This window comes from Dendrobates tinctorius, unplaced genomic scaffold (assembly GCF_039654945.1).
Source record: "Dendrobates tinctorius isolate UK_male_01 unplaced genomic scaffold, ASM3965494v1 ptg000016l, whole genome shotgun sequence".
Taxonomy (NCBI): Eukaryota; Metazoa; Chordata; class Amphibia; order Anura; family Dendrobatidae; genus Dendrobates; species Dendrobates tinctorius.
The window spans coordinates 4,536,862-4,554,261 of record NW_027361684.1 but is presented as its reverse complement, the minus strand read 5'-3'; the positions used below and the strand labels follow the sequence as shown (position 1 = coordinate 4,554,261).

The following is a 17,400-nucleotide window of genomic DNA, read 5'->3' as shown; positions in this document are numbered from 1 at the left end:
CTTAACGGCGGAGTCCTCTGCCAACCTGCACGTCTGGATCCCTGCCTGCTGACCGAGTGATTGCTGAACACTTGACTTCAGGAACCTCTGCCTGACTACACCTGCGGTGAAGTAAGAACTCCAGCCAGCTAGTGTGTTCCTCCGCTCTGCAAGAGTCTGTGTCTTGTGCCCGCATTGCTCAGTGACTTTGCATGCTGTGTCGCAGAGTATCAGCTCTGCTATCATATTGACTGAACATTTATCTGGACTTATATGCTATATTGCATTCAGATCATTAATACAATATTGCTTGCGCAACCCACTGTGTCTGTAGTCTCTTTGACCTATCCACTGGTGTCCAGTTGTATCCACTAGTATCGTGACACAGCCAGTCACAATCATCAGCCTCAGGTGTTTGACAATCAGGCTCACTACCTTTCTTTACCAGAAGAGGGAGTTCCTCGGGCCTCAGTAATGAAGGGGAAAATGAACTCACAACAGTACCTCCCCCTTGAGGAGGGGTCACCGAACCCTCAACTATGCCACCAGGGCGATCAGGGTGAGCCCGATGAAAGGCACGCACCAATCGTTTGGCATGAATATCAGAGGCGGAGACCCAGGAATTATCCTCCTGACCATAACCCTTCCACTTAACCAAATACTGGAGTCTCCGTCTAGCCAGACGGGAATCCAGTACTTTCTCTACCTCATACTCCATGTTACCTTCAACCAATACAGGGTCTGGAGGTGCCACCCCCGGAACAACAGGTTCAACAAACCTCTTCAACAAAGATTTATGGAACACATTATGGATTTTAAATGTGACAGGAAGAGCCAAACGAAAAGAGACCGAATTAATAATCTCCACAATCTTGTAAGGTCCAATAAATCTAGGCTTAAACTTAGGAGAAGCCACCTTCATAGGAATATTTTTTGATGATAACCACACCATATCACCAACCTTAAACTGGGGACCAATGGTCCTATGTCGGTTGGAAAACCGATGGGCCTTTTCCTGGGAGAGAGATAACTTATCCACCACTTGGTCCCAGATCTGGTGCATTCTCTCCACCACAGTGTCAACACCTGGGCAGGCAGAGGGCTCCACCTGCCCTGAAGAAAATCGAGGATGAAACCCAAAGTTACAAAAAAAAGGTGACAAAGTGGCAGAACTAGCTCTATTATTCAAAGCAAATTCGGCCAAGGGCAAAAATGAAACCCAATCATCCTGATCAGCAGAAATAAAACATCTCAAATATGACTCCAAGGTCTGGTTTGTTCTCTCTGTCTGCCCATTGGTCTGAGGGTGAAAAGCAGAGGAGAAGGACAACTGAATTCCCAGCCTGGAACAGAAAGTTCTCCAAAATCTAGACACAAACTGCACTCCTCTGTCAGATACAATGTTCTCAGGAATCCCGTGCAAACGAACCACCTGTTGTAAAAACAGGGGCACCAACTCAGAGGAAGACGGCAACTTAGGGAGTGGTACAAGATGAACCATCTTAGAGAACCTATCACAAATCACCCAAATAACAGTCATCCTCTGAGAGACAGGCATATCAGAGATGAAATCCATTGAAATATGGGTCCATGGCCTCTTGGGGACAGGCAAAGGCATCAACAACCCACTAGAGCGAGAACACGATTTAGACCAGGAGCACGTCCCACAGGACTGCACAAAATTCCTGACATCACGAGACAAGGAGGGCCACCAAAAAAACCGACTCACCAGATCTCTAGTACCAAAAATACCTGGATGACCAGCCAAAGCAGAGCAATGAACTTCAGACATCACTCTCTTCTTCCACTGGTCAGGAACATACAACTTTCCACTGGGACAACGCTCAGGTTTGTCCTCCTGGAACTCTTCCAGAGCACGTCTCAAATCGTGCGAGATGGCAGAAAGAACTACCCCTTCGCCTAAGATGGTAGCAGGCTTGGTCACCACAGGAGAATCAGCAAGGAAGCTCCTAGAGAGGGCGTCTGCCTTGACATTCTTTGTTCCAGGAAGAAAAGAAACCACAAAATCAAAACGTGTAAAAAACAAGGCCCACCTAGCCTGTCTAGGGTTCAAGCGCTTAGCCGACTCTAGGTAAATCAAATTCTTGTGGTCAGTGAGGACCACGACTTGATGCTTTGCTCCCTCCAACCAATGTCTCCACTCCTCAAATGCCCATTTCATGGCCAACAGTTCCCTATTCCCCACATCATAGTTACGTTCAGATGGAGAGAACTTTCGAGAAAAGAAAGCACAGGGATTCATTTTAGATGTTACAGGGTCCTTTTGGGACAAAACAGCTCCTGCACCAATCTCAGAAGCATCCACCTCTACCTGGAACGGGAGTGAGACATCAGGTTGCCGCAAAACCGGGGCGGAGGTGAATCTTCGCTTCAACTCCTGAAAGGAAGAAACAGCCTCCGGAGACCAATTTAACACATCAGCACCCTTTTTAGTCAAATCAGTCAATGGCTTGGCAATACTAGAAAATTTTGCTATAAATTTCCGATAAAAATTAGCAAAACCCAAAAACTTCTGGAGGGCCTTCAAAGAAGTGGGCTGAACCCAATCATAAATGGCCTGTACCTTGGCCGGGTCCATTTCAATAGTTGACGGGGACAAAATAAATCCCAAAAAAGAAATCCTCTGTACTCCAAAAAGGCATTTAGATCCCTTGACATACAGGGAATTCTCCCTCAAGATCCGGAACACAGTCCGAATATGTTCCACATGAGAATCCCAATCCTTGGAGAAGATCAAAATATCATCCAGATAGATAATCAAAAATTTATCGACAAAATCTCGGAAAATATCGTTCATGAAGCATTGGAAGACAGAAGGGGCATTAGTGAGCCCAAAAGGCATCACCAGGTACTCAAAATGTCCCTCCGGAGTATTAGACGCCGTCTTCCATTCATCCCCATGCTTAATGTGAATAAGATTATACGCCCCCCTGAGGTCAAGCTTGGTAAACCAGCAAGCACCTTTAACTCTGGAGAATAGATCAGAAATCAGGGGTAACGGATACTGATATTTAACAGTAATTTTGTTGAGGGCACGATAATCAATACAAGGTCTTAATGATCCATCCTTTTTGGCTACAAAAAAAAAAACCGGCACCCAAGGGTGACGAGGATGGTCTAATATGACCCTTCTCCAACGCCTCCTTAATATAGGATCGCATAGCCTCGTGCTCGGGTACAGATAAATTGAAGAGCCGACCCTTGGGAAATTTACACCCCGGGCTCAGTTCAATTGCACAGTCATAACTCCTATGAGGAGGCAGAGACGCAGACTCATTCTCACTAAATACATCATAAAAGTCCGCCAAATAATCAGGAACATCATGCGACTGAGGAGAGGTGGAAAACACCGGAGCCTCACTAAGGGCACACCGACAACCCCAACTCACCACAGACACAGATTTCCAATCCAAAACTGGATTATGAATCTGTAACCAGGGAAACCCCAGAACAACAGTATCATGCAGATTATGCAACACCAGAAATCTGCAATTTTCTTGATGGTCTGGGGCGACCCGCATTACCACCTGGGTCCAAAACTGGGGTTTATTTTTAGCCAAAGGAGTAGCATCAATTCCCCTCAAAGGGATAGGCGTCTGCAGAGGTGTCATCGGAAATCCACAACGTTTAGCAAAATCCAAGTCCATTAGGTTTAGGGCTGCTCCCGAATCCACAAAAGCCTTGGCGGAAAATGTGGACAGGGAGCAGATCAGAGTAATAGCCAGAAGAAACTTAGGTTGAACACCCCCAACAGAAAACGTGTGTGCAAAGCGTTTCTCTCGTTTGGGACAGACAGAAATAATATGCGAGGCATCTCCACAGAAAAAACACAACTTATTACGCCTTCTGAACTCCTGACGCTGCTCTCTGGAAAAAACTCTATCACATTGCATAGGTTCAGACATTTGTTCAACAGGTGGCAACACCTCTCATGCAGCTTTGCGTTAGCGCAAACGCCGATCAACCTGAATGGCTAATGACATAGAATCGTCAAGACCAGAGGGAACAGGAAATCCCACCATAGTATCTTTTACGGCTTCTGACAACCCCTTCCGAAAGAGAGCAGCCAAGGCAGTATCATTCCAGGTAGTAAGTACTGCCCACTTTCGGAATTTTTGACAGTACAATTCTGCAGAATCACGACCCTGGCTCAATGCCAGCAGGGTCTTTTCAGCCTGATCAATGGCATTAGGTTCATCATACAACAACCCCAAAGCTTGAAAGAATGCGTTCACATTAGACAGAATAGGATCATCTGGTTTCAAAGAAAACGCCCAATCCTGGGGATCGCCACGCAGCAAAGAGTTGACAATTTTAACCTGCTGCGCGGAGCTCCCTGACGAGTTAGGCTTCAAGGCAAAAAATAATTTACAATTATTTTTGAAATTCAAAAATTTAGACCGATCCCCAAAAAATACATCAGGTGTAGGAATCTTTGGTTCAGCATCATGTGAATGAGCAAGGTAGGCGGAAATTCCCCGCACTTCCGCAGCGAGCTGCTCCACACGATCAGACAATTGCTTTATCTCCATTGAGAGAAAAAAAAATTCCCCCTACGGCCTCAAAGATAGAGGAAAAAATCTACACACTTTTTTTTTTTTTTTTTACAATTCTTTCCTGCTATTGAGTACCCTAGGATCTGCGGTATGGCGGGTGATTCTGTTATGAATGAGTCACCGTAGGAGGCAAAAGCAGAAATACAAGCTAAGTCCAGAAAACCAGAGAAGTTGGCAACTATCAGATTGCAGACCCCTGAACCTATCAACACAACTAGCAGTAGCCGTGGGGGGTTCCTACGATGCCCTAGACCCCTCGATCACAGCCGGAGAAATACATACTCCTAAAGAAAGAAAGGGGAAATCTAAACTGCCCCAGAGCAGACCCCAAAGTAAAAGGCAGCCCCCAACATATAATGACGGTGAAGCAAGATGAAAATACTAACACAGACAGAAAGATAGACTGAGCAAAGACGGGGCCCCAAAACTACCTAGATAGGAAAGGAAAGGAAGGCTGCTGTCTGCAATCTGCCGAAACCCTATCAAAGACATAAGCCAACCAGCTGATATGAAAAAGGCCCTGAAGCAGCTAGGCTTCAAAAACTGAATCAGCACTCAGGTATTTTCAGAAGACAGAGCTAAATGAATTCAGCACACCCCAGCATGGAATGGCAGAAATCCAGAAAAACAAAGCAAAAACAAAGTCAAAGCACAAAAGCAAAAGGCCGAGCAGCAAACTTAGCTTTGGCGGAGCAGGAATTCAGACTGGTCTCCAAGGATCCCACAGAGAAATCACCCGCAGGGCAGAAGGGCGTTGGCAGCATTATATCCAGTCCGTAACTCCACTCAGCCAGTCACAATCATCAGCCTCAGGTGTTTGACAATCAGGCTCACTACCTTTCTTTACCAGAAGAGGGAGTTCCTCGGGCCTCAGTAATGAAGGGGAAAATGAACTCACAACACAGAAGCATACAGTCTAGATCACGTGAAGTCATTATTTCCCTCTACTCCTCTTTGGTGAGACCTCATCTGGAATATTGTGTCCAGTTTTGGGCACCACATTTTAAAAAAGACATCAACAAACTGGAGCATGTTCAGAAACGAGCGACCAGAATGGTGACCGGTCTGCAAACCCTGTCTTATGAGGAAAGGTTGCAGGATTTGGGAATGTTTAGCTTGCAAAAGAGAAGACTGAGAGGAGACTTAATAGCTGTCTACAAATATCTAAAGGGCTGTCACATTGTAGAAGGATCAACTTTATTCTCATATGCACAAGGAAAGACTAGAAGCAATGGGATGAAACTGAATGGGAGGAGACACAGATTAGATATTAGAAAAAACTTTTTGACAGTTAGAGTGATCAATGAGTGGAACAGGCTGCCACGAGAAGTGGTGAGTTCTCCTTCAATGGAAGTCTTCAAACAGAGGTTGGACAGACATCTGACTGGGATGATTTAGCGAATCCTGCTTTGAGCAGGGGGTTGGACCAGATGGCCCAGGAGGTCCCTTCCAACTCTACGATTCTATGATTCTATGATAAGCCTAAGTGCATCAAAAATGCATGTAATCCGCACCTAAATGTATCAATAAAGTTTTGTTAAAGCCAAAAATCAGGAAGTGTCAAAAACAAAACAGCTTTATTTAGAGCAAGAAGAGACAAAAAAAAAATAAAATTAGACAGAGCAGTACCTATAACTGACTACTATTTAACAATAGTAAGGTTATGTGCACACGCTGCGGATTCACCTGCAGGTTTTTCCGCGCCGAACCGCAGGTAAAGTGACCTGCGGATTAGCCTGCGGTTTTCCCCTGCGGTTTCACACCTTTACTATGTTAAAGGTGTGAAACCGCAGCGGAATCCGCAGAAACAATTGACATGCTGCGGTTTATAAACCGCAGCAAAACCGCGCGGAAAAAACCGCAGCGTGAGCACAGCGGTTTTTAAAACCCATTGTACCATCTCTGCGGAACTGCTGCAGTTCTGCAGGGCCAAAAACGCTGAGGAAACGCAGCAGAATCCGCAGCGTGTGCACATAGCCTAAAAAGAATTGTGTGCAGCGGGGGTCACAGGGGTATGGAGGACCTCCTACCATTCTGGACCGTCTCAGCCCTCGCTCCGTGCTTACAATCCCATTACCAAAAGGATTGTGTGTTATTCCGACAGCTCGCCCAGCAAGACAATGGTTGTACATAAAGCTGGCAGGTCCCAGTGTTCTGCGCACACAGTGATGTAGCGGGCCCCGTGCGCGGACTCACTAATGATGCTCCTGTTTTCAAACAACTTATCAGCATCACAAAAGGTGCACTGGTCCATCCCTCTGGGGAATAAAAAAAACCTTTACATTTGGGTACAATTCACACAGAAATAGACTACTAAAAGAGGAACAAATCCCATCTTCCCACAATCAGACTCTCTCTGTCCTTTTTTTTGTGCAGACATGAAATTAGTTGTGCCAATCACCCGCTCTACATTCCGTAGCACACAGTGGCCGTATAGCAGCAAGGCGGCATATCGTCATCCCTGGGCTATGCAGATATTGTAGCAAAGCTGTGTTTTACATTTGGGACACACAGTTATATTAGAATGTGTTTTACATAGGACTGCATGCAAACCTACTATGTTATTTGGACCCAAAAAGGTATCTCAAATGAGATCCAAACAATGAAATTACTAACTCAGCTCTGCTCCATCTTCACATATACCATTGATTTGTTATAGATACAATGCTAGATTGTTCTTAGTATCTGCCAGAAAGGTTTTAGACCACGTTCACATGGTCAGTATTTTACATCAGTATTTGTAAGCCAAAAAAAAAAAAAACAGGAGTGGATGATAAATACAGAAGTGATTACGTGTCTCTATTAGGCTATGTGCACACGTAGAAAACCAAAAACAAAACAAATATCCTGGAATAAAAAAGTAAAAAATATATTGCAAAAATTGCATGAAGGTAGTAATAATAATTAGGCTATGTAGTTAACATAATTTTGATCAAAATAATGTAGAAGCCATCCCGCCACGTCACTACAACCCCCGTGGGACAGTCCTAACTCTTGTATTTAAAACCTTCCCACTTGTCAAGTGACGTAAATGTGAACAAGGACAGAGGGACTGAACCACCAGTAATAGTATAGGCCAGACAGGATGGATTTTCCAACTCAGAAACAGGGCGGTCACACCCTTATATGCACAGAATGCACAATGAAACAAATGAGAAACTGGGTCTGAGCAGAAAAAGTAAATTAATGTGCATGTCCCACAAGGGTTGCCTTGACGTGGCGGGATGGCTTCTACATTATTTTGATCAAAATTATGTTTACTAAATACCCTTATTATTACTATTATTACTACCTTCATGAAATTTTTGCAATATATTTTTTACTTTTTTATTCCAGGATATTTGTTTTGTGTTTTGTTTTTGGTTTTCTCTGTGTAGAGGTCATGTGTTCATATGCAATTACAATTTGCATGCACATTAATTTACTTTTTCTGCTCAGACCCAGTTTCTCTTATGTGCTCACGTATGCAGACAATTTCCGTTGAAGCGCGGTTGGCGTGAAACGGCCGTTGTCCACAGTTCACGCATCTCTCCCGAGCCCATGCTTTTTATCTGAAAATACGTTCACTTCTTCAGAACGGTGAGTGTCGTCCCTTTTGTTCTTTTTCATACAACTAATCAGAATATTAAACTAAGAAGTTTGTGTTCAGTTTTGTACATTTTTGCACGTCCGCAATAGATCAGTGTATATGTTTTGGCCGTGCAGTCCAGGTCTTTTTTTACAGCTATGTAGGAGGAATTGATTAGAAAACTATGGATGACATTTTTGTAGGAGCGATATCCCGACAAGTTTATACTGTCAGTTTGGGATGACAGACTTCTTTTAAAGAGAGCCTGTAAATTTTTTTAAAAAATTGAGCTAAATACCTTGTAAAAATCATTTAAGGCCACAGGCACACATGGAGTATTTGGTGATTTTTTTTACCCCAGTATTTGTAAGCCAAAACCAGGAGTGGGTGAGAAATGCAGAAGGGTGCAAATGTGTATTCTGCTTTTCCTCTGAGCGTTCCACTCCTGGTTTTGTCTTATAAATACTGGGGTAAAAAACTCACCCAATACTCAATGTGTGCACATGGCCTGACTCTTCCGATTCATTTCAGACACTTTTTTCCATTTTGTGCTATGTCACTCCATTGCAGAGAGATTCACATTTGCGTCTTCTGGAGTGCAGTATGTAAAATGTCTGCTTGCGGACCAACTGGTGTGAAAGTGGCCACCTCCAGTGTTCTCTGCGCTTTCACCGCTCCCTCAAACCTCGGCAGCACCTGAGACTGCTAAATCAGCTACTTAGCTTTATGATTAGACAGTGTCAAGTTTGGAGCAAAATCCAACAGGACTGGCTTCAAAGAAGTGACATATATATTTTTTTTTCTTCTATTAGATATTTTTCAAAACCTATTTAGGAAAAAAACTTTGGAAAAACTTCTCATATTAACAACAGAGTGGATTTCCCAAATGAAATGAACATGAAGAGCATCCCATGCTTTTTTTTGGACATAATTTTTTTAAGAGTATTTTAGAGAGAATCTACTCCATGAAATTCCTCAAAAACGCCATATGAACAAAGCCACTCACCACAATACTGATCTGTTCAAATATTTTTTTACATTTGGATGCAGAGTGGATATAAAAAGTCTACAAATCTCTAAAATGCCAGATTTTTCTCATGTAAAAAAATCATATCAAGAGGAATCATTTCAGACCTTTTTTTTCGCTGCTCCCGTCTCAGTGATTTACCTGCTGCCGTGATGTTAAGTTGAGAGATCACATCACCGCTGCAGGCAATCACTGAGCTCAGCGGCTGTGCTGAAGTAGACAGCATGTGCCTCCACCAAACTCATGGACCACAGTTGGCTACAACAGTGATAGATGCTCTTAGGGCAGAGACACACTGGCAAATTTTTCGTCCGAGAATCGGATCGTAAAACTTGCCCTGGCCGGCACCTCTCCTGACCTGAACTTGACAGCTGCATAGTAATCCATCACGCTGTCATGCTCAGGTCAGGAGAGGTGCCGGCCAGGGCAAGTTTTACGATTCGATTCTCGGCCGAAAAATTTGCCAGTGTGTCTCTGCCCTCAACATGTTATTAACGCTGTAGCCAGAACACTGAGACTGGATCAATGGTGGCGAGCTGGTGCTGGACCCATGGAAGGTGAGTACCTGCTCTGTTTGTTATTTTAGGTATTTTACAGTGGTTGGCATCTAATTTTCTCATACATGCTGGCCATAAGCTATCTCTCGATACTTATAGGAATGTTAAGGGGGTTGTCCACTACTCAGACAACCCAGTCTGAAACCCTAGGTTTCCCCCAGTAAAATAATCGCATTCATACTCATCTCCGGTACGAGCGTCATTCCACCAGTGTCAATACTGGCTCTCCTAGGGGCTAGCGTGACATTATAACAAGCTCTTGCTTCACTCCCTCTCTTTCAGACAAAGCAAGACATCAGCTCTCACTTCCTCCGGATGTCAATTTCATTTGTAGGAGAGGAGAGAAAAGCCAGCACTGATTTCCTGCTGTGATCGCATGACATAAGAATGTCATGCAATCCGTGGGAGAGCCAGTGCTGACACTGCTGGAACAGCGCTGTCGCCGCTGGAACAGCATCGGCACCATACATGATTATAAGTGTTAGACTGGAGTCACACCAGCGATTAAATCGGACAAATGCAATGCGATAAAAAATCGCATTGCAGTCGTCCCACTGTTATTCTATGGTGCTGCTCCCATCATCCATTTTTTTATCGGATCCGTTCCTCGAACCGAGACAATCGCAGCATGCTGTGATTGTCACCGATTTTCGGATCGGATTCGCCAATGCAAGTCTATGGATACGATTAAAAATCGGATTACAAACGGACCACAAGTGTGACTTGCGATAAAATCGCAAGACTTCTCCAGGTCAACAGGAAAGGGCATCAGGCATTGGCATTGGATGTCAATTTGATGCTTAGATGCGATTAAAATCGGTTCATCGACGGAAATTCGGATGACAGACGGATCCCTGGACAAGAAATCTTTGTGCGATTTCGTACCGTAAAAATCGGACCGATTTTTTAATGGTTGTGTGTGACTCTAGCCTTATTATTTTACTGGGGGAAACATAAGGAATCAGAAAGGGTTGTCCAAGTAGTGGACAAATTGCCTGACGAAGATGATGTCAGGGAGGAGTCTTTTTATAGATCATCAAGAGGCTGATGAAGGTGATTATTATTATTTGCATATTGTAAAACTGCAGAATAAGAGGGCGCACTATGGTGCATCCTTTATTGCTATACTCTCCTTTTTTTTTTAAGTCTTCTCGGCTGCGAAAAAAGTGGTAACGAGAGATGAGCATATAGTTACGGTATACAGGAATATCCGCAGATCGCATTCTGCACAGACACATATTACAGTGCCATCTGCAGATATAGGATGGTGACAAGCGTCTCTTAATCTACTCCTACATAATGCCTACCCTCCTACGGAAGACTAATTGGCGACACATTATCGCTCCTCTTGTAGACGTGTGGGCACACAAGTGTGATATAAGTGAGTGAGATGCCAGCTTTCCTCCTTGCAGCCTGTTTGTTGTCTACGCACTTTGGAGCAATGAGCTAATTCCCCGATCCCTAGGTGCCGGACCCTCGCAGCGCGCTCAGTATTTGCGGACATTGTGCATTACACCCATCTACTAATGGATATGGCATGATTAAGAGGAGGAGGAATGTGAGGTTTTCTCTCCGGGTATGACAGGAGATCATAATAACGACTCACTGATTGCATATTCCCCTGAAATAGTTAATTATAGCGATGGGAGAGGGGGGTCCTCACTGTCAATCATCCATAGCCTGCATGGGGATTGTTGGGGGAGTTTTGATCTTTGAGTCGGAAATGAAGGATGACGGGGCGCCACTGAGGGCACAAAGCTGGATATGGTCCCCAACCTGGCGCATCATCCTATTAACATAACAGAGAGTTCCTATCTGACATTCGTCACACATACTAAGTGGGGGTCAAAAGGAACCAAAATGCATTTAGATTTCCACCTGCAGGGCGGTGCTCCCAGTCTCCAGCTATACTGGTATCACTACATTCACACTACATGGATTCCCGCCGGGACAGGGTTTATATGGCCACGCACATTACAAGTAGGTTGATGGTTCAACAACTGTTGAACCATGGTTTCAATGATGCAGTTCTTGATATTTTAGTGGGTATGATATTCGCAGTCATAAATATTTATTTACACCAAGAAGGTGATAATAAATTGGTAGAAATTACTTTTGCTAATGAAAAGTAAAAAAATCGTTCACGTAACGATAATTCGTACAGATGGGAATGTGGCATCGGTTGCCCACGATGATTGTTCTTTGGCAATTCTCACCTGTCGAACTTTGTCGCAGAGTTTATGACCACATCCCGTGTATTATGACTACATGAGCCTGCAGGAGGGGAGGGGGGTGAGTGCCATATGACTATGGATGAAAAGTATCAGCGACACCACGGTCACCGCTTGACGCCATAACCAACTGACCTGACGCCGTATGGATGCCATATCAAGTCTAGAGTAGCAGGAGTGTCCGGAGGGCGGAGGAAGTGGGATTTTATAGGTAAGTTAATGTAAAGTTTCTTTTTGATGGAGCCACACAGGTTTTTTTTAGAAAACTTAATGTCCATGCTTCTTATAAAAAGAGATTGTCATATGTGTAAAAATTGTCCCGCATGCCCGATGCCTTGGGGTGATCCTCGACTCTGCGCTCTCTTCCAAACCACATATCCAAGCCCTCGCCTCCTCCTGCAGCCCCAAACTCAAAAATATTTCCCGGATCCGCTCATTCCTCAACCACAAAACCACAAAAACACTAGTGCACGCTCTTATCATCTCCCGCCTCGACTACTGCAACCTCCTACTCTCTGGCCTCCCCTCTAGCACTCTAGCACCGCTCCAGTCCATCCTACACTCTGCTGCCCGACTAATCCACCTGTCTCCCCGCTATTCCCCAGCCTCCCCCCTATGCCAGGCCCTTCACTGGCTTCCTATTGCCCAGAGGATCCAATTCAAAACCCTAACCCTGACATACAAGGCCATCCACAACCTTTCTCCTCCATATATCTGTGACATGGTCTCTAGGTACCTACCCGCACGCAACCTTCGATCGTCCCAAGATCTCCTTCTCTACTCCCCCCTTATCTCTTCTTCCCACAACCGCATACAAGACTTCTCCCGTGCTTCCCCCATACTCTGGAACTCCCTACCGCAAAACATCAGACTCTCACCATCAACGGAAACGTTCAAGAAGAACCTGAAGACCCACCTGTTCCGACAAGCCTACAGCCTGCAATGATCCTCGGTCTACTGAACCACCGCACGACCTGCTCTACCCTCTCCTACTGTATCCTCACCCATCCCTGTAGACTGTGAGCCCTCGCGGGCAGGGTCCCCTCTCCTTATGTACTTGTGCGTCCCTTGTCTTACACTTGTTTATTATTCTTGTATATATTACACTTGTCTATATTTCCCCTTTTCACATGTAAAGCGCCATGGAATCAATGGCGCTATATAAATGCATAATAATAATAATAATAATAATAAATTGTAAATTTTGTAAATCACGTAATGATGACATTGGCAATCTGAGGAGTCATGAATAAGTCACCGGTACACATTGCACATCCTGGTGTTGGAGTACAAGCATCAATACGATTCAGTTTAGGATAAAATTTTAATATCTGTGCACCCAAATGAATATTTTACAATAATGACGCCTGGTTCACTACAGTGCTTAGTGACGCTGTTTTTCTCATACCCTACTGGTCATTGCACTGTGTGACGGGCAGAAACGATTAGTTACAACCCACAAAAAGATCAGAAACCATATATTATTAGCTCATTTTCCCCACTTATTGCCCCGGAGGCCAACTATCCAACAATCCTGCAAATAAAGGTCGTTCTTTTTTTTCCTCCTATTTTCCCAATTTTTTTTATATGAAGTCTTTTATATATATATATTACGGTGATTGGTAATTTATTTATCATTATATCACAGCTCATAGTGAATGCAGGTAATGTTTTCATATCAGTATTCTAAGTCATAGACACAGATCACGTTAAATCTTTACAATTTATTATAGATTTCCAATTTCTCTTGATTTTTGGAAGAAACAGCTGATGGTGCCTGAGGTAGAGAGGTCTACATGGTCATACATTGGCTATATCCAAAACTGGGGGCGAATGGAATATATATATCACCCCCTAGGCTGTACTTGAGTATTTAAATGATTGCAAAGTATCTTCTCATGGATCCATCTGCAACTTTTGGGATCACTGTGCAAAATGTAAAGTGCAAGTTCTGATCATGGTAAATGTATGGGGTTCCTGATCGTCCGCACGTCCTGTATGGATTGCACCGATCACAATCGTCCGATAATAATCGCTGTCACTCACCTGCCAAGAGCTGGATGGGATGTCATTGAATCTTCCTAGTCCCCCGAGGGTGTAGCAGCTGGACATGAAGTCCAGGCTGTCAGAGCAGTGCCACAATAGCCCAAAGCTGACCGGCTGCTCCTGATCGCCAGATCTCACTATCCAAGCCGGGGAGAGGAAGCTGAAGCTGCAGACAGCCACCAGGCAGGCAGAGAGCAGCACCCAGAAGCCGGACACACAGCTCAACATCCTGGGCTGCCGCTGCCACTGCTGCGGGGGAACCAGCCCCAAAGCAGCATCCAGCCCCGCGCTGCTCTTCTTCTTACTGTCCAGCAGCGAACGCATCTGGGAGGTAAGAAATAATCCCAAATCCTCCCACCTCCTCCCCCCCCTCTAAAATGCAATGGGGTCCTCCTATCGCACCATCAGGATGCACCCGAGGCACTACTATTACCCCAATACGGGGGTGGGTGAGGTGAGCTAGTTACTCCAGTGCACTGATGCCTGCGCACACGCTGCAACTTCCCCGGGCAGTGACTGAGAGAAGTCACAGGCAGGATGCAGGATGCTGGCTGTACATGACAGCGGGGGAAGAGGGGCCGGTCCTGTGTCCCTGCTCTCCTCCTCCTCCTCCTCCTCCCTGTGTACAGTATGAAGGAATGGAGGAGGCTGCACCACAACCTGCCGCACTCACAGGTGTCCCCGGGGCTGTCACTGACTACTCCTGTGACCTGCTGCCTGCCACTGACAGCTCCTGTGACCTGCTGCCTGTCCCTGACAGCTCCTGTGACCTGCTGCCTGTCCCTGACAGCTCCTGTGACCTGCTGCCTGTCCCTGACAGCTCCTGTGACCTGCTGCCTGCCACTGACAGCTCCTGTGACCTGCTGCCTGTCCCTGACAGCTCCTGTGACCTGCTGCCTGTCCCTGACAGCTCCTGTGACCTGCTGCCTGTGCTGCCTGCCACTGACAGCTCCTGTGACCTGCTGCCTGCCTCTGACAGCTCCTGTGACCTGCTGCCTGCCTCTGACGGCTCCTGTGACCTGCCACTGACAGCTCCTGTGACCTGCTGCCTGCCTCTGACAGCTCCTGTGACCTGCTGCCACTGACAGCTCCTGTGACCTGCTGCCTCCACTGACAGCTCCTGTGACCTGCCTGCCACTGACAGCTCCTGTGACCTGCTGCCTGTCCCTGACAGCTCCTGTGACCTGCTGCCTGCCTCTGACAGCTCCTGTGACCTGCTGCCTGCCACTGACAGCTCCTGTGACCTGCTGCCTTTCACTGACAGATCCTGTGAAATGCTGCCTGCCACTGACAGCTCCTGTGACCTGCTGCCTGACACTGATAGCTCCTGTGATCTGCTGCCTTTCACTGACAGATCCTGTGAAATGCTGCCTGTCCCTGACAGCTCCTGTGACCTGCTGCCTGCCTCTGACAGCTCCTGTGACCTGCTGCCTGCCATTGACAGTTCCTGTGACCTGCTGCCTTTCACTGACAGCTCCTGTGACCTGCTGCCTGCCTCTGACAGCTCCTGTGACCTGCCTGCCTCTGACAGCTCCTGTGACCTGCTGCCACTGACAGCTCCTGTGACCTGCTGCCTGTCCCTGACAGCTCCTGTGACCTGCTGCCTGCCTCTGACAGCTCCTGTGACCTGCTGCCTGCCACTGACAGCTCCTGTGACCTGCTGCCTTTCACTGACAGATCCTGTGAAATGCTGCCTGCCACTGACAGCTCCTGTGACCTGCTGCCTGACACTGACAGCTCCTGTGACCTGCTGCCTGATACTGACAGCTCCTGTGACCTGCTGCCTGACACTGACAGCTCCTGTGACCTGCTGCCTGTCCCTGACAGCTCCTGTGACCTGCTGCCTGTCCCTGACAGCTCCTGTGACCTGCTGCCTGCCTCTGACAGCTCCTGTGACCTGCTGCCACTGACAGCTCCTGTGACCTGCTGCCTGCCTCTGACAGCTCCTGTGACCTGCTGCCACTGACAGCTCCTGTGACCTGCTGCCTCCACTGACAGCTCCTGTGACCTGCCTGCCACTGACAGCTCCTGTGACCTGCTGCCTGTCCCTGACAGCTCCTGTGACCTGCTGCCTGCCTCTGACAGCTCCTGTGACCTGCTGCCTGCCACTGACAGCTCCTGTGACCTGCTGCCTTTCACTGACAGATCCTGTGACCTGCTGCCTGCCACTGACAGCTCCTGTGACCTGCTGCCTTTCACTGACAGATCCTGTGAAATGCTGCCTGCCACTGACAGCTCCTGTGACCTGCTGCCTGACACTGACAGCTCCTGTGATCTGCTGCCTTTCACTGACAGATCCTGTGAAATGCTGCCTGTCCCTGACAGCTCCTGTGACCTGCTGCCTGCCTCTGACAGCTCCTGTGACCTGCTGCCTGCCATTGACAGTTCCTGTGACCTGCTGCCTTTCACTGACAGCTCCTGTGACCTGCTGCCTGCCTCTGACAGCTCCTGTGACCTGCCTGCCACTAACAGCTCCTGTGACCTGCTGCCTGCCACTGACAGCTCCTGTGACCTGCCTGCCTCTGACAGCTCCTGTGACCTGCTGCCACTGACAGCTCCTGTGACCTGCTGCCTGCCACTGACAGCTCCTGTGACCTGCTGCCTGTCCCTGACAGCTCCTGTGACCTGCTGCCTGCCTCTGACAGCTCCTGTGACCTGCTGCCTGCCACTGACAGCTCCTGTGACCTGCTGCCTTTCACTGACAGATCCTGTGAAATGCTGCCTGCCACTGACAGCTCCTGTGACCTGCTGCCTGACACTGACAGCTCCTGTGACCTGCTGCCTTTCACTAACAGATCCTGTGACCTGCTGCCTTTGACTGACAGATCCTGTGACCTGCTGCCTGACTCTTTTGCCTGTCACTGACAGCGCCTGTGACCTGCTGCCTGTCGCTGACTGCTCCTGTGACCTGCTGCCTGTCACTGATTCCTGTCACTGACAGCACCTGTGACCTGCTGCCTGTCACTGATTCCTGTCACTGACAGCACCTGTTATCTGCTGCCTGGGGGCAAACACTTTTTCACACAAATGTATTTTTATGTATGTATTTTCTCCATGCATTCACTCTCTTTATCCTGAAGCAGCATGGTTTCCCCTGCCATAAATGATGCTGTCTACCCAGGGACAGATTCCTGATGTTCTAGTGAATCTCCATAGTGCATGCTGTTTGCCGTCAGGACTCTCAGGTGCCCGGAGCAGGCAGGCGCATGATTTGCATACGTGTGGTCATGTGCCAACTAGACGTGTGCAGCCTCGCTCAATACAAGTGAATTGAGTGAGGCTGAACACGTCTAGTCTGAATGTAGCCAGAAGTATGCAAATCACATACATGTATTTTCCATGTCAGAGAGTAGTGGCGTGTGGCACCGGAGCAGGGATGGGTAAGTACTAATAGTGCACTGAGTGGCCAACTATG

General features: G+C 46.9%; 1 protein-coding gene across 1 annotated transcript in view; it reads right to left on the bottom strand.

Moving 5' to 3' along the window:
- The window catches only part of LOC141079164 (LHFPL tetraspan subfamily member 7 protein-like), a 240,661-nt gene extending 226,138 nt beyond the window's left edge, over nucleotides 1-14,523 (bottom strand). The window contains exon 1 of the mRNA XM_073565281.1: nucleotides 13,986-14,523. Coding sequence (XP_073421382.1) covers nucleotides 13,986-14,309 — 324 coding nt within the window. The 5' untranslated portion in view covers nucleotides 14,310-14,523. The remainder of the gene's footprint in view (nucleotides 1-13,985) is intronic.
- Nucleotides 14,524-17,400: the final 2,877 nt, after the last annotated feature.